The following is a 26,753-nucleotide window of genomic DNA, read 5'->3' as shown; positions in this document are numbered from 1 at the left end:
AGCGGGACCTACTCACGTTTGGCCAAGGGAGGGCTTAACCCTGCCTCGGTGTAACACCCCACACCGCATTGTGAGGTTCAGGATCTGACCAAACTTGCCCGGGTTCTCCATGCCCATTTAGGGTAGGATTGGCTTCTGCTGTCTTTGCTTTCTGTGAACTGTTCACTTTCTGTCCACTGTCACCTCCTCTAACCTTTGCTGCCGATATCTGCAGCCTCTGAGTCCCTCTCAGGGAGTGTCCCTACACTCAGCTCAGGCCTCCTCCGGCTCTCTGAGGCCCTCACCCAGGGCCTGCCTGCTGTGTCTGCTGTGTCTGCACCAAGACCTCCCCACCTTCCACCACGCTGCTGCTTCCACCTTCTCCTCTTGCCTGCGCTCCCCCTGCTCTCTGGAGCTGGTCCTCACTCCTTTTGTGCATCCACATCTGTACCCTCAATTTAGCTGTATACGCCTTGTTCTCTAATTGGGTCTCTAAATGCCCATCTTTTCTCCCCTAAAAGGCAGTGGGCTCTTTGCAGGCAGGCACGGTCAATAATGATGGTGATGATAACAGCTCTGATGCGTGACTGGGCACATCTGGTAGATCAGCCAGAGCTTTGAGATTTACGATGTGATTTCTCATTCAGTGATGACAACAAACCTGTGTTATCATCCCACTTGACAGATGGAGAAACTGAAGCTCTGAGAGGCTGAGTAACTTGTCCAAGGTCACCCAGCTAGAAAGTGACAGAGCAAGAATTTTGACCGTATCTGTCTGACTGCAAAGCCTGTGCGTTTCCACACCGTACATACTCTTTGTCACTGTTGTTTGCTTGACTCAAATTTCCTTGAGTGTTATTCATGGTGGCATGCTCAGGGTCCTCATTTCTGGGTGGCAGAAAAGCTTCCTGTTGTTAAGACAGCAGATAGGAATCTCTCTGGTCAAGGTATTCAGGGCTTGGCTTCTCTGAGCCCAGGTGGTTGGCTGGGATGAGAATACTCCAAGCTCTGTGTGTCCCTCCCACCCCCACTTTCTTGCCTCTGCTCTTCCTTCACTGCCCCACAACTTCTTTCTCTTGTTTTTTTTTTCCCCCCTGGGGAATTTAAGTAGCCAGACATTCTCCCTTGACTATCAGGGGGCCCTGGAGCTGCAGGTCTGATATCTCTTGACTGAGTTGGTAAGAAAATGGAGCCACAGATCAGCAAAAGGCCCTGAGGAGAGAATCCAGACTGTAGGCAGAACCCCCCTCCTGCCCGCCTGCAGCTCACATACCCCATGTGAACCCTTCCCCTTCACAGCCCCCCTTCCCATCCGCCAATCAGAATCCTTGCTTTGGAGCTCCTGAGCCCTTAGGCTAAGCCCCACCCCTCTCCCAGCATCCTGAAGTTTAGGGGCTGCCTTCAAGTGAGAGATTTCCAAGCAGGGGTGTGCTGGAGGGACTTCTTCTGAGGGCAGCTTGTCCTGGAAGAATGGGGGAAAGGTGCTCACTGCCACTGTCTCCAAGGACATCGGCGTAGCTCCCTGGGAGACCCTCTGCCCTTTCCCCCTCCCACCAGCCCAGGCGAGCAGGGACCAAGCTTGCTTATTGTCACCTGACGCTGGGCAGCCACTGATCCCATTGGTGGAGCCAGATTCGGTCTGGCTCTCTCGTTCTTTCTCGCCTTCTCTGCCTCTCTCTCCTCCACACCGCCGCTTTGATTTCGCTCGTTTCTCTCCTGGCGCTCGGCTGGGAACATCGCCTCTCGGGGGGCAGCAGCGTTGTGCTGCAGAGCCAGGGAGGAGCTGCCTGCGGGGCATGGAAGAAGCCTCCTTGGCAGCTGAGAGAGGAGCCAGGGGAGCGAGAGAGCGCTGCCGCCTTTGACCCAGGCATCCAGCTGCTGCCCCTCAGCCTGGGGAGACTGTCCACGCAGAGGTCTCTCCCCTCCCTCCCTTCCAGATCTTCCTCTGCAGAGCCCGGTGGAGCCAGGTGAGTGTCCTTCCTCCCCAGAGCATTGATCCAGCTGTCAATCCCGAGAGGGACTTGGGTGGCCAGGGACTAGGGGGCGCCAGGGTCCTGCCACTGCCCGAGGTGCCCACCTGGATAGCCGGGGCTGACGACCTTGTCCCCTTTCCCCCAGGCCCTTGGCAAAGGGGTTCACAGCTGGATCCAGTCCCTGGGGCACCACAGTCAGCCCGTGACCATTCTGCTGCAGTCAGAGATGCCAACAGGGACAGCGGGGTGGGGGGATGCGTCCCCTCTGGCGTGTGGCGGCTGTTCTGAGTGGGCATGGGCCGGGGGTATTGGCGTGTTCAGCAAGAGTACCTGCTTGCCGGGGAAGTGGAGGCTTGCTTGCGTACATAGTTCTGTCTGCCTGCACTTATGCTCACGCGTGGTGGGTCTGGGAACATACATGTACATGTGAGGTCCGTGGGGGGGGATCAGTTATCTGAGCAGCCTGGGGGCTGTGTGGGCGGGGGTTGGTGTGAGGCAGTATATTTATGGTGTGGACATCTCACTTGTCACGCGTGTGGGAGTTCATTTTGTTGGGGGGCTGACTGCATGCGACCAGAGGGTTTCTACGTGGGGAGGCACAACTCCAGAGCAGAAGGGGGATGGAGGTGGGGAGAGCAGGCAGAAGCCTCTGTCCGTGGGCAGGCCCGCGTGCGTAGGTGCGCAAACCTGTTGGCATGTGAAGGATCAGGGCTGGCGGAGCCTGGTGGAGACAAACGTGTTTTCAAAGTCTGTGGCTTTGAGCCTGGAGAAGCCGTGAGAGAGAACGCCAGCATATGGGCAGAGGTTGACGTGGATGCGAACGCACACATGTGTGCAGGCAGGCGGAGGGGTAGCGTGCCTCTGTGGAGGCGGCACTCATGCATGTTGGTGCCTGTGGCCTCCTTTCTTCCCCAAATATGGCTTGTGGGAAGGCGTGTGTGCCTACGTGTGTGTGTGAGAGCCTGCGGACGTGAACATGCGTGGGTCTGTGTGGAGGTGACAGCTTGTGGAGGGACAACTGTGGGACATTCTTAGAACGTGGAAGGTGGCGGAGGGTACCTGAGTGCGTAGGTGAGTGTGTGGGACGAGGATGTCTGAGGAGGCGTGTGCAGCCGTGTGTGGCAGGTGTGGGTGGACATACCCAGTGCATCTGTGTGCGTGCGTGTGTGCCTGCCTGTGTGTGGGTGTGTAAATGCTTGTCTTGGGGTGGATTACACGGGACCGTGGGTGTTTCTCAGGTGCTGTCTCAGCCTGTCCCTCAAACCCTGCCCTTCTCCATCATCAGGGCTTGGAGACCCGGGTGCACGCCCATCCTTGGTCCACTCGGCTTCATTGTTCTCCCAGTGTCACTCACTGCCTCCCCCCAAGCTAGCATGGGGAAGTGATCTGAGCTCTCCTAGAACTGGAGAGAGGAAAGGAGGAGCCAGGTCCTGGAGACCCCTGCCACCAAACACGGCTGCCCCTGCTGCCCCTGCCTCTAAGAAGACTGAGGAGTACGGGGACAGGAATAGGTGTCTACCCACAGGCTAGGCGTAGACTGTGTCCCATGAGGGTGGGAGGTGGCCACTCAGGCCCTCTGGGGTGGCTGTGTGTCTGTGTTGGTGTGCGTGGGTGCATGTGTGTGTATGTGTGTGTGCATGTGGGGGGCACACATGTGTCTCCCGGGGGGAACTCCTCACTGGGAGCCCGAGGGATGGCAACTCCCCCCCTGCTCCACACCTGTCCCCGGGAATTACCAGCTGGTTTATTATCATACAGTTGTTTCTAGACACTGATTCCATTCTGTTTGATTTCGGGGTGGACCTGGTAGCACTCCTGTGCTTATTCACCATAGGATTCCCCATACGCGAAGCCACTGGCATTTGGCTGAATTTCACAACAGGCAGGCACACACTTTAGGGTGGGAAGCTAAGATGAAACAAGGATTCAGGTGACATCCTGGGACAGGTGAGGGCCATCACCCATATCCTTCTCCCTGTGCCTGCCGCCCAGGCAGCCCAGAGATGCCAGTCTCCGGAGCAGGTTTAACTGACAGGAAAGTGTGGGTTGGACCTTCTGGGAGCTATAAATAGAAGTACCTGCTTTCGAAGGCACAAGGTGCTCTCACCCTTAGCGCCTGGGTGAGGAAGAGGGCAGGGGGAGAAAAGGAGATGACACTCCAGAAATCTGAGGTGTGCTGGGCTGAGCTTGAGGCAGGCATGAGCTCTATGCGGTAATGAGCACACGCCCCAGGACAGAGTCCAACCACATTCACCTTCTTGTCCCAGAGACAGTCACTTCCCCTTCCTCTCACTCCCCACCCTGTTCCCCGGAGCTCCCGTGAGCCAGGCCAAAGTCAAGGCCAGAGTCAGCTCGTCCTATAGCTAAAGCACAGTTGAGAGTAATGGTGGTGTGGTCCTTTCCCACCTGGAACAGCAGCCAGGGGTAGAAGCAAAGGAGTGAGAGAGGGAGGTGAGAGGAAAAGCAATTCCTTGAAAGGGAAGGATGGAAGGAGGAAAAATAAATAGCGGTAAAACCACGTGCACCTGTGCACACACACACCACATGTGTCACACACACACACACACACACACAAGGGGACACAACCTTAGCTTCGTGATAAAGAGCTTGGGCCCTGGAATCAGACATACCTGAGTTCAAATCATTTTGCAGCTGTGTGACCTTCGACACCTTAGTACCACCCCCCACCCCACCAACCTCAGCTACTTCATCTGTAAAATGGGGATAATCATAGTACCTACCTATTGTGAGGCTTGCATGAGATGACGTTTGTGAAATTATTAGCACGTAGCTGGCCTGCAAGAGATGTAAAGGTAAAAACTAGTAATTTAAGAGTCAAGCGACAGAGGATCTGCTGAAAGAAAAAGAACGAGAGTTGAAATGTTACAGGTGGAAGAGAACCGTGGCCCCACTGTCCCCTCCCACCACCAGTGGATTCACGCCATCTCGGTGGCACTCGTACTCCCAGCCCCGAGTTGTGGTGGCCCTTGCTGAGTCACCCCCAGGGAGGAGGGGCCTGAACCCAAGAGCCCTGGCATCCTGGGCCTCTTGGCTGCCAGAGCCCCCTGCCTGCCTCACCCTCACACCCTGCTCCCGGTGGGGGCTTCCTGCCACTCCTCCACCGCCTGGCACTGCTCTCTCCACCCCACCCCTTTCTCTTTTCACGCCTGCTGGCTGAGGGCCCCCCTCCTTGGCTCCATCTGCTGCAAATCTGTCCTGCCCCACGTTTGAAGCATTCCCACTGCCTCCGCCACCTGTCAGGTGCCATCTGCTCTGCAGACACCTCCCAGGAGAGCCAAGAGCCCCCGAGGGGGCCACCCCAGCCCACCTTCGGCCCCACCCCTCCAGTCCTCCTCGTGCTATCTTCCCATCAGATCTGATGAGGCAGGTGCAATCGATGGCTCCTCAAGGTTCCACCTTGCAAGTGATGTTGGGAGCAAGACGTTCTAGAAGATTCCGTGGCAGGGAGGGAGGTGCTGAGTCTTCCTCTCTCCTCAGTCCACACAGAAGCCAAACCAGTGGGGAGCATGGAGCTGCTGTCCACGCCCCACAGCATCGAGGTCAGCAACATCACCTGTGACTCCTTTCGCATCTCCTGGACCATGGAGAACAGTGACCTGGAGAGGGTCACCCACTACTTCATTGACCTGAACAAGAAAGAGAATAAGAACTCCAACAAGTTCAAGCACCGGGTGAGTGCAGGGTGCCCAGAGCGCCTCCTCCGAGCCCCTGCTCTTGAAGGGGGCAGGATAACAGAACGCCTAGAGGGGACAGTTGGGAGTCAGAGAGGCCCGACTCCAGTCCAGCTCTTACTGTGTAATCTTGGGAAAGTTGTTTAACCTCTCTCCTCCACTGGTAAAAAGGGAATAATAATAATGCCAGCTTGGGAGAGGCTTCATTGAGGTAATTGTCTGCGTGGTATTTGGCTTCGGCCCAGCACACGGCAAACACCATCATCGGCATCACGACTGGACCTTCACATGGGATGGGAAAACCCAGGGTGCGGCCACAGACGCCACACCTGGGGATGGCGTCTCAGGGGTCAGACAAAGCCCCCGACTGAGAAAGCAGCCTTATTGTTGACCGGGTGGGCAACGTGGGCCACGAACAGGGTTGTGCCCGTTTGCTTGGTCCTCAGGCCCCTGTGATCCTCTGTGTCCCCGACCCTCTGGCCTATTCTTTGCTGGGTTTAGAAGAGGGATGGCGAGTCCTGCACTGGCTGGGATGTCCTTCCCCTGGGTTAGAGCCGGTGTGGGGGCGGGTGGGAGGAAGGCTCCCATCTTCTCAAGCTGGCAGAGAGGCAGGGGGAAGAGTGAGGTGGGAAGAGCTGGTTCCCACGACGACCGCATCGTGTGGGTTACTTGCCTTCTCTCTCTTTGGAACTGGCTTTCCAATCTGGGTGTCTTTTGGCAGGCCAGTTGCCACGGTGACGTGACTGTTCAACACCACCCCCTTAACCCTCCCCCCCAAAGAAGAAGGCATATTTTCCCTTCCTCCCTGGCTTCTCAGCATTTGCCGTTGCCGTGGAGACAGCACTGCAGTGTGCAGAGCTCTCGAAGTCTCCCTCGGAAAAGAAGGTCTCGCCGCCCTCAACTTTGCAGGCCTCCACCCCAGTGGTCTTTCTCCTCAGTTCCCAAGAGAACGGGCATCGGGGGTTAAGGGGGTGGAGGCCAGGGAGTGTCTGTATGGCCTTCCCAATGGCCACTGCTTGCTTCTGCGGGAAAATGGTGGCCAGGGCACCGAGCCATTGAATCCCCGAGGCTCTGGCTCTCCTCAGCAGGAAGGCGGCCATCTGGGGGAGTGGGAGGTCTGGGGGAATGCCAAGAGTGGACGTGACCCCCAATCTGACTCTAGGCTCTCTGTCCGCGCCCCATTTCTCAGGATGTCCCCACCAAGCTCGTGGCCAAGGCCGTGCCGCTGCCCATGACAGTGAGAGGCCACTGGTTCCTGAGCCCCCGCACGGAGTACAGTGTGGCAGTGCAGACTGCCGTGAAGCAGAGCGACGGGGAGTACCTCGTGTCTGGCTGGAGCGAGACGGTCGAGTTCTGCACTGGGGGTGAGGCCCTGCCGTCCGGCTGCTTTGGCACATCTGGTTTAGTAATGGTCAGGAGGGGACTTCCTCTTAACCTGGCATGCACTTAGGAGCACCTGCTGTACACAGGCACCATGCTTTGGTCAACGGGGAGACACCCATGGATGAGACCCACCCGTGCCCCCGCAAAGCCTGCAGTCTGATGCAGGAGGCAGATGCGAGCACTGCTGATTACGTTGACAATACCTCTTCCACAAAGGGATGGAGTTACTTTTCTGGCTTGGGGCAAGCCTAAGTGGGGGAAAATACACATAACGTAAATTTACCATCTTAACCATTTTTCAGTCCAGTAGCATTAAGTACATTCACATTGGTGTGCAATCCATCTCCAGAACTTTTTCATCTTCCCAAACTGAAACTCTATGCCCCTTAAACAACAACTTCCCGTTCCCCTCTCATTCCACGCCCTGGCAACCACCCTTCCACTTTCTGTCTCTGTAAATTTGACCACTCTCGGTACCGCGTGTGAGGAGAATCACACAGTATTCGCCCTTCTGTGATTGGCTTATTCATTTAGCATCATGTCCTCAAGGTTCATCCATGTTACAGCATGTGTCAGCATTTCTTTCCTTTTTAAGGCTGAATAACACCCCATTGTGTGGATGGACCACATTTTGTTTATTGATCATTGGTTGCTGGACACTTTGTAGGACAATCACATTTTGTTTGTCTTGAGCCTCCACGTAGGCTGGGAAAACCATCCCACAAACTCACCCATTACCTTGCAAATTCCAACATGAACAAATACTGGGCTTCTGCGTACTTGCTCACTGATGACCCAGGATCGGCCCCATGATATTCCATTCTTTTGGTGCCCACGGTGAGAACTGCCCCAGATCTCCCTCTGTCACAAGGAAGGGGCATGAACATCCTTAGCCCCAGGCCTCGGAGGCTGCTGACTCCATCCTCTGCCAAAGTCTGTGCCCCAAGTCTCCTTGACCTGCCTTTCTCTTTTGACTGGTGTTTTTTTCTTAGCTCAGCTGCAAAACGCCACTCTCTGGAGGTGCTCCTACACCTTGCAGGGAAAGCCTCTTGGTTTACCCCAGAACTCTACATGTAGTGGGAGGTCATGCAAACTGGGGAGCTGGGGATGGCTGCAATTCAGTTCCTCCTCCTTTGGTCAAACCCAGCACCCTGGCCAGGGCTGCATCAGCAAGGAGGAAAGGGCACCTCTTCCTACTTTGTGCAAAGGCACTGTCTAGGCTAGCAGCAGCCCTGCCTGGGCTCCACGGCCCCAGCCTCTGGCCCTGGCCCAGGGAGTCCAATTTGACTATGCTGTTTCCAACCTTCCCCCTTTCTCATGGGATGCCCCAGACCCTGGTCTGCCTAAATATTCACCTTGGTTCTCTGCAGTTTCCTCCTGACTCTCCACCTGAAATTACAACTGGCTTCCATGCGGTGGTGTGGGCAGCCTCCTAGCTGGTGGATTTGAGGGGCTCTCCCCAAAGGACCTCAGATTGTCTCCTCTCAGTCTTTTGCCTCTTGGTCCTCTTTTCACACGAGGATGGTCTGGGATCATAGCCTCTGGGGCCCTCGCTGTACATGACTGTATAAACTGGGCAGCCCTCTGCCCTTTTCTGATGCAGAGCCCTGAGCCTCTGGCAACAGGGCCCAGAGGTGACAAGGAGAGACAGCATCCAGCTGCTCATGTTCCCAGCCAGGCCAAGTGGTCTGTTCCTAACTGGTCCAAGGTGCTGTGACTGTCTGGTCTCCCCTGCGCCCTGACGACAGAGGTGGGCCGGCGTTCACGGTATGCAGTGGGTGATCTGTGGGGCAGGCTGCGATCCCCCGCTTGGCCCTCGACTGACCCACCTGGACTCTTGCAGATTACGCCAAGGAGCACCTGGCCCAGTTGCAGGAGAAGGCCGAGCAGATCGCAGGCCGCATGCTCCGCTTCTCCGTCTTCTACCGCAACCATCACAAGGAGTACTTCCAGCACGCCAGGTACGCCTGGGTCTCTCCTTCCTGCCCTGGATCTGCCCGCCGCCCCAGCCGTCTGACGTCACCCCCACCCTGTTAGTTGCCAGATCCTCCTCTGGAGTCCTCACCACCCTCATAACCCAGGCTGGATCTGGGGGGGATGTTAGGCTCCAGGGAAGGAGAGGGCTCTCAGGATGGGGCTGCCTGGGGCACCACGCTAACAGTCATGAGTGGACGAGGTCCTGGCTTTGATCCTCCTTTTGGAGAGTTCCTTTCATTGGGTTCTAGGGCTGCAGGTCAGCTGTCCCTCCAATTCAGGCCCTGGGTCCCAAGGGAGGTGGTGAGGGGAATACAGAGTGAGAGAATTCTCAATACGAAGGGCTGTGGTCTTCCTACTGCGCACTGGGAAACCTGGAGGCTCCGGGGAAGGGTCTCAGGGCGCCCTTTAAGGTGGTGCCGAGGGACTGGAGAGGAAATCAGAGGATGAGGCTTGCTGAGCCCCGCACCTGTCACCCAACCAGACACGCTTCAATTTAATTGCCTCTGGCAAACCTCAGAGTCTATCAGGGGAAGTACAGACAGACGGAATATAATAAGTATGTGTGATTGCTGAGTAAAGTTCAGTGTCCTGCACATAGTAGGCAGTCAAAATTTTGTTGAATGTAAGCGCTTGCTGTTCCTGGAAGGTTTTGGAGAGGAGGGGACACCTGAGGGATGATCAGAAGTTTGCCAGGCCAGGTGGGAAAATGTGGGAGGGGCAGCCCAGGCAGAGGGGAGAGCACTGCAAAGGCACAGAGGCAGGGAAGACCTGGGGTGGGGTTCCCGCTGGAGGATGTTACCGGTTACCTGTGCGTTTGGGGGTGTTGGGAGGTGGGGCCCGAAAGAACAGATCTTTATGGCGTTGCTTTTTGTGCAAGTCCCATCAAAGGGTTGTAAGCTGGGGAGTGGCGCGTTCAGATCTCTCCTCCGAGAAGAGGTGGGCTGGATCAGCCCGTCTCTGGGGCCCTCCCTTCTCTTGCATTCTGGAATGTTCTATTTGTGACTGGTGGAGGCGGTAGCTGGTGGGAGAGCTGGGAGCTGGGCTGACACCCTTCAAGGTCGCATATAGCAGCCAAGCCTCAGTCCAGCTAACCAACGGCATTTTCTCTTCCCCTGGGCCTTTCCCCCCGCCTGGGGTGGGCAGGACCCACTGCGGGAACATGCTGCAGCCCTACCTGAAGGATAACAGTGGCAGCCACGGCTCCCCGACCAGCGGCATGCTCCACGGGGTCTTCTTCAGCTGCAACACGGAGTTCAACACAGGCCAGCCCCCGCAGGACTCCCCCTACGGCCGCTGGCGCTTCCAGATCCCTGCCCAGCGCCTTTTCAATCCTAGCACCAACCTCTACTTTGCGGACTTCTACTGTATGTACACGGCCTACCACTATGCCATCCTGGTGCTGGCCCCCAAGGGTTCCCTGGGGGATCGCTTCTGCCGTGACCGCCTGCCCCTCCTGGACATTGCCTGCAACAAGTTCCTGACCTGCAGCGTGGAGGATGGGGAGCTGGTCTTCCGCCACGCCCAGGACCTCATCCTGGAGATCATCTACACCGAGCCTGTCGACCTGTCCCTGGGCACCCTGGGGGAGATCAGCGGGCACCAGCTCATGAGCCTGTCCACTGCTGACGCCAAGAAAGACCCCAGCTGCAAGACCTGCAACATCAGCGTGGGCCGCTAGGGACTTCTGGGGAGCTGGGGGGCTAGGGAGAGATGGCAGGCAGGGTGGTGATGGGTGGCATAGGTGCAGGGAGCTGGCTTTCTCTCCCCTGCCGCCCTGCTCCCTCCATGCCATCCATCTCCCTCTTCCCTTCCCTTCCCTTCCCCAGGGCATTGGAGGCAACGAAGGGTGGTCCCTTGGTAGGCATGGCCCACCCATGCCTGGTGGGGCTGGGAAGGCTTCTTAGCCTCAGCAGGTTGGTGGGGAGTGGGGGGGCGGGTGGATTTCTAGAGACTTCCCTTTTCCTCTGGTTTCCCTGCCCTGCTGTTTCTTGCCTCATCCCAGGCCTCCATCTCAGGAGACCTGCCGCCTAGGGCTCTCCCGGGGAAGCCTTCCCTTCCAAGGCCCACCTGTAGCTTGCCTGCCTCCGGAGGTGAGCCGAGAGCTGTGGGCGTGCTCTTCCTCAGCCCCACCCCCTCCCGCTCAGGGCCAATCACAGAATGCCCCTCCCCGTGAGTCGGGCCTGGGGGCTTCCCACCGCAGGCCTGACCCTCTCCCTCTATAAATAGTCTCCTGCACCGCTGTGACCCCCCCCCGCCCCCATCCCGCCCCCACCCCACCCCCCTGCTTCTTACCCCGAGGCACCCTCTTCCTGCACGGGGAGGGCTGTGCCTCCCCTTCTCCACCTGCCCTCTAGAAAAGGGCCCTCTTTTTCTCTTAGCTTCGGGGGCACCTGGCTGCTGGTGTTTCCCCTTCTTCCGTCTGGAGATGGTGTAAATCCCGGCGTACTTTCTCCCTTGCTCAGAGTGCTGGGTCTGCAAGGGCAGCCGCTGGGGTCGAGGAGGGGGCAAGAGACCCCTGAGACCCGGAGGGACCCCTTCCTCAGCCGGGAGTGGGCGGCCTCACGCCGGGGGGACCCGGCGTGGAACTGGAAGTGAGGGCGTTCCCCCAGAGCCCTGGCACCCCGCCTGGCTGCGCGCTTGCTCGCTCGCTCTGCCGCGGCGCCGCCACTGCCCTGTGCCTGTGTGTCATCTGGACTGTGGCTTCCCTGCCCCGCGCCCCCTCGCGCCCCTGCCCACTGGCCCTGTCGGGTACCCACCGAGAAGCTAGCCTATTGGCGGAGAGGCCCTTCCCCGGGGAGTTCTTGGTGAGGTCTTTCTTGGGCCACTCAACGTTTTCACCTCTTTCCTACTTTTGTACGGGTCATGGGAGTGGTGAGAGTGGACCCTGGGGACAAGCAGACTGCGTGGGGTGACGGGGAGAGGTGTCAGTTAAGGCAGGCAGCTGTTTGGGGGATGCCAGAGGTGATGTCAGGTGGTGGGAAGCAGCCCCCAAGGTGACAGCCGGATTTCTGCGATGAAGGACAGAAGTGGGCAGCAGGCCAACAAGGCCATATCTCAGTGAGTGGGCAGATGGGACAGCTGGTTGCCTCTTCTGTAGCCGCAGGGAGTGGTGTGGTCAGCTGTCTCCGTGGCATGGATCAGGGCTGGGGGCCGTGGGAGATGCATGGAGGAGAGGACGTGGGCCCCAGGCCCTTTCCCCTCTGCTGAGGGCAGCGGAAAAGGCCCGCTGCCCTCCCCTGGCCTCGTGTTTGCCCTGGGCTGGGGGCACACCCGCCTGTGTGCTGTGCTTGCGACGTGCATCAATAAACCACCATGGCCTGAGAGCCCCGCCTCTCCTTGGGCTCTGGGAGGGGTGGGGTGGGCAAGCTGTATAGTCACAGAAGAGCTCCAATGAGGATGCCCCCCAGGACAGGCCACCTGGAACCATCAAGGTTGTTCCACATCTCACTGTGAGAGGCAGGGCTCCGAAAGCAGAGCCACATCTCCAGCTTGGAAAGGACTTTGGAGGTCAATTTGGCACTACCATGCACTCTGCAGATGGGGAAACTGAGGCCTCCTAGGGGACAACCTGTAGCAATCTGGAGGCCTAGCCGAGGTCCACAGGCCCCCTGTTTGGAGCCCTTCCCACTGCAGCAGCCAACCACTGCATCAGACTCAGATGTCACTGAATTTCCCTCCCCCAGAGCCCGAGTGTCCGCTCCCCAGCAGGGCTCCTCGTTTGCAGATCTGAGTCACCTCTGCGTCTATTATTATGGACTTATTAAAATGATCCTCTGCTGGAGTGGAAAAGCTCCGGAAAAAACAGAGTCACCTCCCTGACACTGCCTAGCTCAGGGCCAAATGAACATGTGTCATCCAAAGCTTGGGGCACAGCCTCCTTGCACTAGGAAGGAAAGCTGAAGGTCAAATGCCACTTCCTGAGGGCCTACTACGTGCCAGGCATCCAGCCAGGTGCCTTCACGCACATCAGCTCCTTTAGTCTTCGCAATGTCCCTGCACCGTATGATTCCCATTTAACAGATGAAGAAACTGAGGCACAAAGAGGTTAAAAGGCTTGCCCGTGTCTTACAGCCAGTAGGCAACAATATCCAGGATTTGATTCAGAAGCTAGAATCCTTCCAGTTCACTGCCCTGTCTCCCCAGTGTATGCCAGGGACCACCTGGGACAGTAAGACAGGGGCGGGTCAGGTCTCAGACACAGTGGCCCACCCCAGGGTCTCCTCAGAGCTTCTGGGGGACCATGGCCATGCCTAATTCCCGAATAACACCAGGGGGGGCTGTGGAGCCAAAAATGCCAAGGAAGCTTATTTTGAAGGAGTAGTGGGGAATATTTGGAGTCCAGGACTCTAAGGATGGGGGGTGACCTCCAGGGTCCATCCTTCTGCCTCTGGGCAGGACCACCCCCCAGCACCAGCTGAGGGGTTTTCAGAGTCCCCCAGAGGCACAGGCTTCAATCTTCCTTTTGCAAAACCCTTCTGGGTTTCTTAGGAGGAGAGATTGGCTCCCAGGGTCCTCTTAGTGGGGGACAAAGGAGCCAGTTGAGGTGGGGGGGCGCTGCATACAGGTTTCCTCCAGAGAGCCTGCCCCTCCTTCCTCTCTCCAGATGGCCGCTCTCCGGCACTCGGCCAGCCCTGGGCAGCTCCAGGCACCTGTCAGATAGAGCTGGGTCAGGGCATCTGCCAGAGTCTGCCCCAGGGTCCTTTCTGGCCTGTGTCCCTCTAATCTGACCTGGCGGAGGGAGAGAGGTCTATGTGTGCATACACACACACAGACACACACACACACACACACACACACACACACACACACACACACACACCCGCCTCCCTGGGCTGGATATGGAAGACAGCTTTGGCGGCCATAGAGAGCTGCAAGGTAAGGGACAACCTTGGGCTGCAGCTGCCAGTCCAGCAGAGGGGCCCCGAGTTAGCTAGTGCAGACAGGGAGGGAAAATGAGGTGGTGGCCACCAAGGGGCACTTCCAGGTTACAGTGGGATATTTTGCTGTGCAGACACAAACACAGACACACCCAATATATAGGCACAGCCTTATACACTCATACCTCACTCACACACACACACACACACACACATACACACACACACACACCCCCATACCTCCCTATCCATTCCTTTCCTTCTGGGACAGCATCTTTCTTTTAATCCTGGCTGGATGACAGCCCCCCACCCCCCGCAAGGAAGTGGGAAGGAAGGTGCCAGTTCTGAGGACCCTCACAGTTTCATTTGGCTTCAATATGTGTCTCTTCTCCATGTTAGGAAAAGAGGTGGCCAAGGTCCCAAGGAAAGGGACGAGGAGGGACCATTCCCCGAAATGGAGGGAGGCCTTCAGGAAGCTGAGCTGAGGTGATTGGCCATAAAACAGCTTGGCCACAGCATCTGGAAGAGATTGGAACCAGATGTTCCTGGGATGGGGGAGGGGAGGGCTGGGAGGCTGGGAGGGGGCTGCAGCAGGAGAAGCAGGCTGGTCAGTGAGGGGGTGGGCCTTCTGACTCTCGGGGGAAAACATCTGGCCTCCTTCTCCCCTCCTTACTCCTCTCCCCAAGTCAGGCACTACTATTTTTGCAAACTGGGGCAGCAAATCTTTTCACATATTCTAGAATCAGCTTTGTGTGTAGGGACAGTCAAGCACAGGGTGTGACTTGGGAGGTGCCCAGAAAGGCTACCAGCTAGCCAGAAATATGTCCCCCGCTGCCCCGCAAGCCCCGCCTTGCTGTGGGTTAAGCATTGCCCTCTCTGGCACATGTAGTTCTGCGCTAAACTCCTAACGCACGACTGGAAACTGGTGAACCCAGAAGTTTCCTTTTAGCATAGGAAGAGCTTCATCCAGGAACTGGAGAATTGTTTGGCAGATGACAGGAAAAGAAGGCCCATTTACAGAGAGCTTATTATCCAGGCGCTGTGACAGGCTCCCTCCAAAGTCTATCTCTTCCTTTCTTGAAACACTGTGCTCTCATCCTCTGTATCTAGATGAAGAAACCAAGGTTCAGAGCAGTTAATTGACTCACCAAGGGGCATGGAGCCACCAAATGGGAAAGCTTGTATTCAAAACCGGCTATGTTTTTATTTATTTTATTTTATTTATTTATTTATTTATTTATTTATTTTATTAAAATTTTTTTGGCTGTGCCACACAGCATGTGGGATCTTAATTCCCCTACCAGGGATTGAACCCGTGCCCCCTGCAGTGGAAGCGTGGAGTCTTAACCACCGGACCGCCAGGGAAGCCCCAAACTGGCTGTGTTGCATTCAAGCTTATAACCTTCTCACGACCTACTGAGAAGAATGTGGGGTAAGGGAGAGGGGGAGGGATAAAAAGGAGTGAGGGGGCAGTGCAGGGCATCCAACCTTCTTTCTTTTACAGTTGAGCCAACAGTTGGCCCTGGAAGCCCCCAGCTGCCTCAGAAGCGTGGCCCTGCCCTCTGGCTCTTGGAGACTAGACCCCGACAGGAAGGGTTGCTGGGGAAAGGTGATAGGCTGGGGAGCAGAGGCCCAGGGAGGGGACAGTTGGTCAATGTCATAGGGCGAAGCAAGGCAGAGCCAGATCTCCTGACCGCCAGGCCAGGGCTGGTGTCCTGACCTCCGAGGGCTAGAGAGATGCGCCCAGAGGGAGGAGGCCGGAGCTCCAGGATACGTGGTTATCTTAACCTGGTTACCAGGTTGGGAGCGCAGTCTGGGGCAGGTCCATCCTAGCTTTTCTGCTGCTGGCCACACACTCAGGACCCAGGAAACCTCAGGGACTTGGAGACAGTTGGACGAGGAAGGGTTCCGTCCTCTGACGTGGAATCACCTGAGCGGCTGGGCAGCTGCACTGGAGGTCATCTAGTCTAGAAGCCTGAAGTAGGCAGAAGGTGAGGGTAGGCCGGGTCTGGAGAACACATTCATTAACTTCTGGGATGTGTATCAATGGCCTGCAGCCAGCTCCTGATCAGCCTGCAGCACCCAGAGGCAGCCTCTGGGACGATGGGCCCAGGGAAGACTGGCAGGGCCCACCAGCACGGGCCCCTGAGTCGTTAGAGGGGCCCGAGTCTACGGTGGTGATGGAGTCTTGGGACGGGTGCCCAGGGTGGCTGCATGGGTCAGTCCTGAGCTGCCTCCGGCTGTGCTGTTGCTGTTCACAGGGGCCCTGACCTGGGTCGGGGAGGACTGGGTACTCTCTTGGGCCGCAGTCCCGCAGTCTGGACGGGGCTGTGATCCTGACTCTCTTGGCACACGTGGCTTGTAAACTGGCTCTGAGCTTCGGAGGAACCTGCAGGGCTGGTGAGGAGAGCTGTGACCACTGACTACGAACTCTGCCATGGAGCCGAGGCCAAGTGTGTTGGCAGTGTCCAGATGAGATGCCTGGGCCGCTCCAACGGTTTGGGGGTTTTTCTATTCTGTTCACGGCCCTCTGAGCTGTCCTGAGCAGTTTGGTCAGAGGAGGTGGAGGGGTGGCCGTGCATCACAGCCTGTGACCTCGCTGGCCCTCCGGCCAGCACCCACTCCCTCACCTGCGCTCAGGACTAGAAGATAAGGCTGCAGCCTGACCATGGGAGCTGGTCCTGCGTGCACATCAGATACTAGCCGTGTGTCTGGTTTCCACTGCTGCCTTCTGCCTAAAGGACCAATATGAGATGCACCGTGCCGCACTGCTCCCTGGGGGTCGGTCCCCCCACATAGTCCAGACAGCAGCTGGCACAACATCTGCCTCTGCAACGGGAAGGAGTTTGGGGCCAGTAAAAGACGTACGGTCCCCCGAAGGCTCTCGGGGAGCCCCAGGGCTTGAAACAGGCTGCCTGCTCGCACTGGAACCTGGGAGTGGCCAGTCCAGGCAGAGAACCTGGGTCCTCTCTGGGCTTTCTTTCCCTGTGAGATCCACGGAGAGAAAGGGTAGAGAGAGGCTCCTTTGAAGGGAAGGAGTGGGGATGTAGTTTCTCTCCACCTGGCCTGGGGGAGACAGGTCTGTGCCTCACTATTGCCTGGACAGGGAGAAGGCAATGGCAGGAAGGACGAAGCCGGACAAGACACAGCCATGGGTCCCCTTGGGAGAGGAGGCCAGAGCTGCAGCGTTTGCTCAGGGGCTGCCGAGCATCTGGCTCTTGTCTCACTGAGGAGAGAAGGATCCGAGGGGCCAGCACGTGGGGTCCGACCTTCAGGAGGGCAGGCGCTGGGGGCCAGCTGGTGGATCTGTTCTGGCTGGTGCTGGTGTTCTGGGTCCTGGTGGGCTCCCCTAGCCCGACACCCAGACCCAGAGACAGAAGACCCGGCTGGACACTGGATGGACAGACACACGCCATCCCCTTTTACATATCTCCTCCCTCCTCACCGAACAGCCTGTTTGCAGAATGTCCCTCCCCTTCAGCTGTGTGGGAGAGCTTCGAGCAGTGTGTGTACATGGGGCGCCTGCAGGCTGACGTGTGCGAGGCGTATCTGTGTGTGCCTGACCGTGAAATCCCACCCTCTGGGGCCCTGGAATTGACGGAAGGAAGGGCAGCCAGTGAGGCCAGGTGTCCTGGCTGGGGGCCGGCCCCAGACACAGCAAGCCTGCGCATCTGGAGCGAGACGAGCCACCCCACGCCCGCCGGCCCCATACCCCAGACAGCACCTGGCACAGGATACTGGCTGTAACACTTTCGGTTTATTGGCTGGGGTGCCCTGGTGTGGCCGACCAGCCACTGGGCCTGAGAGAAGCCCTGTCTTGCTGCCCCACTCCCTCCCCTTCATCCTCCCACCCTGGCTCCTGTGGGACATGTACGGAAACTCACGCCCCAGGAAACAGGGGGAAGTGGAGGCTTAAAATAAAACCAAATCGGGGTTGGAGAAGGGGTGGGAAATGTACATTACCATGAAGATATGCCACCGGCCATACACAATACAGCGTGTAGAGACGGGCAGGGAAGGTGGGCAGGTCCCGGTGACAGACCCTCTCCCACCGGCCTGGGCCCCCAGAGAGGAATGGCCACTTCAAGTGTCTCAGGGAAAGCTCTGGCTCCCTGGCCCTGGCCCTTCACTCCTGGCGGGGGCAAGGGAGGAAGGGATCGTGGGGCAGTGGCTCATGTAGGAGTCCAGCGCCCTGCCTCACCTGGACCATTGGCCCGCAGGTCCTGGCACCTGGGGGACGGGGACGGGGTCCCGCCTTCTGCCCAGCCCCCGCTGTCCGGCTCAGTTGACTGAGGGCAGCGGGCCTCCCGTCCCCGCCGTGTGAGGGCAGTGGTCACTTCCTGCTGTGCAGCGTGTCCTGGAACTTCGTGCTGGTGTATCGCAGGTGGAAGCCTTTTTTGGTAATGGTGTCATCCGAGTGGAATTTCACCAGGACAGAATCTCCCGCCGAGTACACCTCCTCGGGAGGCTGACAGAGGAAAGGGGTGGGCATGAGACTGAGGACCAGGGGCAGGGCTGCTGTTTCCCTCCCCGAGTTCCCCAGCTATGAGGAAGGCGGGCAGCTCCCGACTTCCGCCAGATTCCCCCAGCGCCTGGAAGCAGGAGGAGGGTTCTTGGGAGCAGGGGTTTAATGGGGTGCCTGGAGGAGGGGAGGTAGCAGGGGGTAGAGGAGCTTGTCTTAAGTGCAGAGTTACACTTTCATTCCACACCCAGCGCTGCTACTAACTAGTTAGCTGTGAAGTCTTAGGCAAGGCACTGCCCCCCGCTGGGCCTGGCTTCCCTCAGAAGCTCTCTGCTCTCCAAGCCTAGAAGGGCTGGTGGCAGGAACAGAAAGAGGATAGCTGGGAAAGGGAGAAGCTTGTCTGAGTGGCCGCCTTGTTGCTGTCCCGGCTGTCTCTTGGAGAAGACAGGACAGCTGGGTCCCCCAGACCCGGACTCGGCCACCACGCTCCTGCCCTCCCCCGATGCTGGCCATGGTCAGCTCCGGGTGATGCCCCTTCCTAGGCGCCTGCGAGCCCCTCCTCACCTCTGTGTGCAGGCCCTCAGCATGACAGCCGCCCACAGAGCATCAGCACGAAGAGGCCCTGGCCCTCAAAGCCCTCCGAAAACCTTGGGGACATTTCCAGCAACCATGCCAGGAAGCCCTGACGGAACTGGGTTCCTTCCCCAGGTCCCCTCCCGTTTGCTCCAGCCTGATGGAAGTCTTTGGAAGACGCCACCTGGGGACACCCAATTTGGTGTGTGACTCACCCAAAGGTGTCAGATCAAGGGAGTCACAAAGAGTCAAGTGGGGAGGGGGCACTAGCTTGGTCGCCTGGGGATCCTGGAGCGGCTGAGCCAGGCAGGCAGGGGGGCTGTGTGCTCCGCTTCCCCAGCTCTCCACCCTGTCCCAGCCCTGCCCGGCCCTTGCCAGTTGACAAAGGCTGAAGCTCTGCTCCTAAGGGGATATTCCACCGGCCAATGCTGGGTTCAGCAGCTACTGCTGCTCCTGGGAAGTTTAACCCTTCCTGGGGCACCCAGGCAGCCCTGGAGCACGGCCATGAGAGGCAGGGGACCAGGGAAGTGATGGGAAGGAGGGCGTGTCTGAGTGTGCATATGAGTGTGAGTACATGTGCAAAAGTGTGTGTGTGTGTGTGTGTGTGTGTGTGTGGAATGGCGAGGGGAAGATGACATTCACTGAAGGAGGAGAGGATTAAAAAGAAAAGAAAAAGAAAAAAACAAAAGAACTCACAAGCTCTGCCTGGAGGAAAATAAACCCACCTCTGCGGTTTTCCTGTGGCCTTAGTTAAAACCGCATCGAGCAAACTTTTGCCCACTGCCTCTGAAAGTGCCATTTTATGGACCAAGAGGTAATATTCAGTATCTGCTTGGACAGCGGCATCAGTATCTGCTTTGGGGCCAGCTGGCCTTTCACCAAGAAGAGAAACGGGCAGTAGAAGAGATGAGGGTATTGTCATGGCTCCGCCAGAACGACTGCCTAGCACGACTCAGCTCAGTCCTGGTCTCTGGCTCCTGCCCCAACCTCTGCCCTCATTCCGGGCCCTGCTCAGCTGCCTTTGGACTGGGACGAGGGAATCAGAGGGCAGAGGGAACTCCATCCTCCTCTCCAGATGCAAACTACCTTGGAGACCCAACGAAACTGGTGCTGAGCAGGCTTGGGTCAGGGCAGGGCCTATCCCAGAGGCTGCAGGAACCTCTGTGTTGACCAGAAAGGACCTGGTTTCCTGGGTGGGGATGGCCCAGGGCGGGGCGGGCCTCTGTGAGCGACCACCCACTTTGTAGGTCTCTGGCTCCTACAACGTGCCAGGCAGGGGCTGTCCCCCGCACCGGGACCCCAGGCCTGCAGAGGCGCTGGGTCCCTGCGCTGGGGTGAGGGGTGGCGGGTCTCACCCCGGAGCCGCAGTAGCGCCCCAGTCTGGGGGCCGTGCTGTCGTAGCCGTCGAAGAGCTCCATGTAATCGTAGCCGCAGTCGGCCTCCTCCTCCACCTCGAAGGTCTGGAACACCAGCTCCACGCCATAGCCTTCCTCGGCCACGATGACCCACTCGCAGTCCACGCCCCCGGGGTAGTTGTTATCGCCAAACTGGGCGTGGGAGTAAAGGTCCTTGGTCTTCACCTCTGCCTGCACCTGGCCTCCACACTCTGAGGGGGGAGGGGGACACAAGATCAGCCACACACCCCCCACCCCGAGCACGGCTGTGGCCCAGGCACTGTCCCTCCCCGTATTCAGGCCTCCTGGCCGGATGGAGGCCCTGGGACGAGGCCACATGGCTAGTGATAGGTGGGTTTGGACCCGGCCCAGGCCTTGGCCTGGAACAAGTGCTCTGCGGCTTTCCCTCTGGAGAGATGCCCGCGGAGGCCCGGGGACGTGGTGGGTGGAAGGCCGCTCTGAGCAGAGGCCCCAGGGAGAGCACGCTTGTTGAAAGAGGTTGCTGCTAATTTGCTCCAGCTGATGGCTATCACGGAAGAATGTGGGCCCTGTGTCGCCTGAGCTCCCTTTCTTAAGCGAGAAGACGTACTCGTGGATTTTATGCGAAAACTCCTAATTTTTAAACGTTGGCTCATGTTTTTAAAAAACACAGTGTGGGCCAAACAGAGCAGGTCTGAGGGCCAGATGGAGTTCCGGGCCTCCAGTGTGTGACCTTGTGCTGGGAAGGGCAAACGAGAGCAGGCAGGGCAGGGTCATCCCGTCCACCCCTTCCTGCGCCCTCTGGCCTTCAGGACACCTGGGCTCACGGGTGGGGTGTGGATGGGCGAGGCCTGGGTCAGGGGCTGAGTTAAAAGGGAGGAGCGGGACTGTGGACCCATCAGCTCTGGGGCCTCCCCAACAGGTAGCTTAAGACCCACAAGAAGCCTGCCAAGCCCCCAGTGGTCACCGTTGGCCTGATGTCCCAGGCCTCCCAGGACTGGGCTCCAGCCTTTCTCTGTAGCCACACCATTCCCAGTTCACTGCTGTCCTCACACGCCCATTGCTCCAGCCAAACTAAATGACCTGCAGTCACCTGTGTACACCCAGAGCTGTCTGGTGTTGTGGCTGTGCTTGGGCTCCTCCCCTGCCTGCAATGACCCATCACCTCACACCCAGAGCGAGGCCCTTAGCGTGTTTTGTCTCCTGCTGTAATTATCTGTCCGTGTCCTGTCTCTCCCCTAGGCTGTGGGTTCCCGTGTGGGCAGGGTGAAGGGCTTATGCCTGATTCACCTCTCCGTGCCCCTCTGAGTCTCCTGCAGGGTCCAGGGCTCAGTAGAAGGTTGTTGAATAAACGAACAAGTAAATGCAGAGTAAACCCCTCAAGGACTGAGAGGTTTGTCTGCTTCGTTCATTTTTTTTTTTTTTTTTTTTTTTTTTTTTGCGGTACGCGGGCCTCTCACTGTCGTGGCCTCTCCCGTTGCGGAGCACAGGCTCCGGACGTGCAGGCTCGGCGGCCATGGCTCACGGGCCCAGCCGCCCTGCGGCATGTGGGATCTTCCCGGACCGGGGCACGAACCCGTGTCCCCTGCATTGGTAGGCGGACTCTCAGCCACTGCGCCACCAGGGAAGCCCTGCTTCGTTCATTTTGTGACCCGCCCTTAGGATGCTGCCGCGTACCTGCCACGTGTTAACAAATGTCTGCGGAATGAATGAACGCGTGAATCTGGGGGGGTAGAATGTGGGTGGCCTACCACACAGACAAGTGTCCTACCCCTGGGGACTCCAGGGGATTCCCTCCCCATCTCTGGTTCTCTACCCACTGTTGTCACCGCCCTGTTTTCTTTCTGACCTTCGCACCCCTAATCAGGACCTCCTCTCCCTGGCCCAGGAGGCTGACTCTCTGCCCCTCTGGTCTGGCCTTCAGGACATGCTGTCTGTCCACCCGGCCAGGGGCTGGGCCTGTCTGTGTCTTCAGGAGCTCTTTGTAAACCTCCGACTGGAGCCCAGGGCCTGCCTTTGAGACCAGGATCAGCAGATGCCTCCAGGACAAATGACCACACAGGGCACCGGCTGCCCCCACCCTGGCCTGCGGTGGGCTCACCTGTGGAGTGGGACGCCTGGAAGCCCTTCCTCTGCACGGAGTTGTCAGAGTAGAAGCGCAGGAACATGCGGCTGCCCGTGGCCAGGACGGGCTCGGGCTTCTTGCTCCCGCAGAAGCGGCCCAGGACGGGGGCCTTGGCGTCACGCCCGTCGTACACCTCCAGGTGGTCGTAGGCACACTCAGGCTGGGACTCGATGTCCATCTCCATGAAGGTCTGGAGGGCATGAGGGAGGACAGTGAATTAGGAACTATGTGGCCGGGGCAGGAGGCGTGGACAACAGGTGGCAGCAAACCAAGGCCCCCGGACCCCAGTTCATGGACGCCGGGGCAGTGGCCACTGCTGGTGGATGGGAGGCGGGGAGGACCTAGGAATGAGGCGATGGCAGGTACAAACCCACTGTATGCTGGGAAAGGGCCTCTGTCCACACCAGACTTGGGCTTCTCACAGGGATGGCAGCCCTGTGGGCTCAGCCAGGCCACCAGCCTGCAGCCTGCATGGCCCTGAGCAGTGCTCTGAGTGACATGGGGCTTTGGAGCTGACAGGAAATAGGTGATGCGCAGATGGCACGGAGGAGCGGGGTGGGGAGCGGGCACCTTACCAGCTTGACCCGGTGCCCCGGGGTGCTAGAGATGGCCCAGGTACACTCCTTCTTGCTGGGGTATTTGTCAGGCCAGTTGGGGCTGGTGATGGTGCCGCTGGTGGATGTCACCTTGTGGTCACAGCCGGCTGTGGAGAGGTGAGTGAGGGGAAGGGGATCAGCAGGGACCCCAGTGCTCCAATGGCCCCTATGAAGAAAGGAAGGAAGAAGCCCCTCCCTCCCCTCCTCCCGCTTTCTTGCTTCTCTTGTCCCCCACTTAGAAATGGAATGAAAGCTCACGTCACTTCTTTTCCATTCAGTCACCCAGCCCGGGGAAATCTAGCTGCTCGGTTCCATGCTGGACCTCACCTGGCACCAGCCATGGAAGCAGCCCTCCCAGGCACCCTGTGTACACTCCTGGACCTTTGAGGCCATTTGGCCATACCACCTCTGCTCTCCACGAAGCCGGCATCCTCTGACCTCCTGCCACGCTTCCACATCCACAGAAGACTTTGGCATCTGACTCAGTTCTCTCCACCCCACTCCTGCCACCATCCTAGGTGATGTCAACACACACGTGGATGGTCCACCCACATGCCTCGCGCCCCTGACCTTCTCAGCTCTATGGGTTCTCACCTCTCATCACCAAGGCTTCGCCATCACCCTCCAATTCTCGATGCTACAAACACATCACCCTCGCAGTGGCCACCTCCTGTTCTTCCAGGGCGCTCAGGCCCTCCCTTTCCCTAACAGCTCTCCAGCTTTAGAGAGGCCTCCATGGCCTTGACCCTTCCACTTCCTCCCAACACTTCCTCCTGGGTTGACTTGCTTCTCTATCAGCTGGACCATGTGGGTCATCACCCCAACTGCTCATCAAGGGCCATGCTTGAGCAGCACCATCTTGGGAAACCCCATTCGTGGTCTCCAAGCGTGGCTGGGCCCCCACCCCTTGATATTCTTTGGATTCGTCCTTCACCAGCTCCATCTCTCACCTCCTCAGCTACGGCTCCGAACCTTCGGCCCTCTCCTCAACTCCCAGCCCCGCTCCCAGCAGACCACCTCACCTCCTGCCTCCTGGAGAAAAGCAGGGCCCTCAGATATGAACAACTTCAATTTCCCAACCCCTACCGGCAAACTCACCTTCCCCGCTCACCTTCCCTCCTGCCTTATCTTAGAGAAGGTGCCACTCCTCCCGGGCAGGAATGGATTTTCCTTCCTTGAGCTGGAGCTCATTGCTGCCCACCATCTGGGGACCCTCATGTCACACATTACCCGCGCTCACTCCCTCTGCCAGCTCGGCCAGGCCACGAACCCTTCCTACGCTTTGCCCATCCTGAAACAACGCTCTCCTCCTGCTACCACCCATCCTGTTTCCTTGTCTTCAAGAAAACTTGCTACACCATGTTCTCACTACTCATGGCTCCTTGATCCACTGCAATCTGCCTTCTGCCTCGGAACAGCATGGCCTCACAAACTCCAAGGCTGATGCTCCTTAAGCGTTATCATCCAATCTGACAGGTCCCTCTGAGGAAAAGCCAGTGCACCGCTGGACTGGGGAGGAGAGAGGGGTGGGTGGGGTGCAGGCTGAACAGCTGTGCCTATAGTCAGAGGCTCACAGGATGAATGCACGGCCGCCAGGGTCCAGAGGGGCAGTGCCCTTGCAGGCCACCCAGCGGCCCGGGTGGAGGCGGGTGGAGCTCCTGGCCTCCACATCTGAGCTATGAGCTGCTTCCATTACCCATCTTCAGCTTCCCATGTCCACACTCACTGCCCCCCACCCCATTTTTACACCAGTTGTCCCCACCCTCTGATTTCTCCTTCCATGCCCACTTCTCTCCCCAGCTACACTGCAGTCTCCTCGGGAGCAGAGGGATCCCCTCTTGAACCCCCTACAGAACTTTGCACAGAGGTACACCCCCCACAGAGGGTCAGGAAATACTGATTTGTTACTAGCCTAGCACTTGAGTAAGAAACGATGAGTTCTTCTAAAGTGAATCGGAGCTACGCACAGGCCATCTTCCCAGCAGGTTTACACCTGCTCCTGCTATCTTGTTGATGTCAATGCTGAGGGTTCTTTAGCAAAACCCTGTTTTCCATAGAGAGTACAGAGATGGCATACAGTTTAGACAACATCAGAAGGTGGTCTCCCCTAGCTAAAAGATACGGGGGCTCCGTGAGTCAGGTACTCTATATTTGGAGAGCCTGAAGCGATGGGGATGGAAGCCCTGGGGCGTCCGTTGGGTGCTTCACCTCTGTTTATCCTAGTCGGCAGTTTATCTGCTGGTACTTTGGTTGTCCACCTAGTAATGGTGAGAAGAGGCATTTGCCGGGCACTGTGCTAAGTGCTCAAAGGAAGGGCTCTAAAGCGCAGGACCATCTCATGGGTGAGGCAACTGAAGCCCAGAGGGCCGAAAGGACGCACCCAACGGCACACAGGCTCTCAGTGTCAGAGGCGAGTCTACATTGTGCTGCTGGGATAGTGCATCCCCAGCAGGCACGGGCCACAGTGGAATCGGCAACTGGGAGCAGGCCAGGGTTGTATTGCATCCAGAGAGGTATCACGTGATTTGGGCAATGACCTGAGAGCTGTTTCCAAGGATCTGCAGGGCTTCAATGTCAGGGAGGCAGCAGCCCTGTTCTGGGTGTCCCCAGGGGTCAGAGATGTGACCGATAACAGTGACATACGTGACTGCTTGCTATGAGGCAGGCGCTGCTCGGAGCACATCACAGCGCCCCGCCCCTAGGAGGAGGGTGCTGGTACCATCCAGGAGTCACTCGTGAGCAAACCCGGGTGCGGAGAAAGGAAGTCTGCTGCCCAAGGGCACGTGGCTGGCTAAGTGGTAGGGCTGGGAGCCTGGCACCAGAGTCTGTGCTCTTCACCACTGTCCCAGCTTGCGTCCCTGACAGCGGGAGGTCGGACAAAGAGAAAGACTGGGACATGGATTTTAAGGAGCACTAATTACCAGAACAGCCTAACAATGGGGCCTGGGGGCAGCCCCTCCTCTCCAGAAGCGTGTGTGGCTTGGATATTGCTGGGGGGGGGGGGGGGGGGGGGGGATGGGGAGGGTCCGTGCACTAGGCGGGAGGCAAAACGAGGTGACCTCAGAGGTCACTCAGCTTCTTGAGTCCAAAGAGAGGCCGGAGGAGATGGCAGCGCTGAGCCCTTCAGGCCCCAGGCCGTGGGCAGGGGAAGGTGCCCGGGGGCTCTGGCAGCGCTTACCTTCCTTGCAGTCGTGCTTGTTGTCGTGGAGGACAAAGCCGCTGCGACACTGACACTCGTAGCTGCCGAAGGTGTTGACGCAGTCTTGCTGGCAGCCGCCGTTATCCTTGGAGCACTCGTCCTTGTCTGCAGGGGGAACAAGCAAGGGCAGACTGGTCTGTGCAGGGATGAGGGCTGCATCACCCCAGGGGAAGTGGGAGGACCGGCTGGGCGTCCACCTCACCCTCCCCCCGCCCCCCCCACAGGCAGGGTGGGGAGCGGAGGTCAAGGCGATGGTGGGGGTCCAGGGCACTGCATCAAGCGGAGGTGGCTGAGGGGGGCCCAGCTGTGCGGAGAGAAAGGAGAAGTGGACGGAGGGAGGCTGGGGTCTGGAGCTGACCAGCATGGGAACCCTCTACCATTACCTGCTTACTGGACAGACGGACAAGTGGAAAAATAGACACACGGACAAGCAGACTGCAAGAGAAAGGAGCAGGACGCAGGGGTCCCTCTTTTACTTCACAACAGGAAATGTCACAGACACCATCAAAATGGGAGGGGCGGGAGGCAGGGAGAGTCCCCTGTC

The 26,753-nt window shown here is 58.2% G+C and overlaps 2 protein-coding genes across 3 annotated transcripts in view; one reads left to right on the top strand and one right to left on the bottom strand.

Annotated features, from left to right (window-relative positions):
* Window positions 1–1,365: 1,365 nt before the first annotated feature.
* On the top strand, window positions 1,366–12,327 carry PHYHIP (phytanoyl-CoA 2-hydroxylase interacting protein). The gene is made up of 5 exons (XM_027091978.1): window positions 1,366–1,946; window positions 5,451–5,644; window positions 6,834–7,008; window positions 8,871–8,988; window positions 10,148–12,327. Exons 2-5 carry the CDS (start codon window positions 5,480–5,482, stop codon window positions 10,680–10,682), a joined length of 993 nt encoding a protein of 330 aa, XP_026947779.1. The 5' UTR covers window positions 1,366–1,946; window positions 5,451–5,479; the 3' UTR covers window positions 10,683–12,327.
* A 5,289-nt stretch (window positions 12,328–17,616) lies between these two features.
* Window positions 17,617–26,753, bottom strand: part of BMP1 (bone morphogenetic protein 1) — a 40,172-nt gene continuing 31,035 nt past the window's right edge. For both annotated transcript variants that reach the window (XM_027091949.1, XM_027091950.1), the window contains 5 exons: window positions 26,189–26,314; window positions 22,990–23,117; window positions 22,391–22,604; window positions 20,272–20,522; window positions 17,617–18,349 (listed from right to left, as the gene is read on the bottom strand). In XM_027091949.1, coding sequence (XP_026947750.1) covers window positions 18,215–18,349; window positions 20,272–20,522; window positions 22,391–22,604; window positions 22,990–23,117; window positions 26,189–26,314 — 854 coding nt within the window. In that variant the 3' untranslated portion in view covers window positions 17,617–18,214. The remainder of the gene's footprint in view (window positions 18,350–20,271; window positions 20,523–22,390; window positions 22,605–22,989; window positions 23,118–26,188; window positions 26,315–26,753) is intronic.

Source organism: Aethalodelphis obliquidens, unplaced genomic scaffold (genome assembly GCF_003676395.1).
Source record: "Aethalodelphis obliquidens isolate GAN/ISIS:26980383/991018 unplaced genomic scaffold, ASM367639v1 scaffold74, whole genome shotgun sequence".
NCBI classification, from domain to species: Eukaryota; Metazoa; Chordata; class Mammalia; order Artiodactyla; family Delphinidae; genus Aethalodelphis; species Aethalodelphis obliquidens.
Note: the sequence above shows the minus strand (reverse complement) of the source record. Positions and strands in the feature narration are given on the sequence as shown.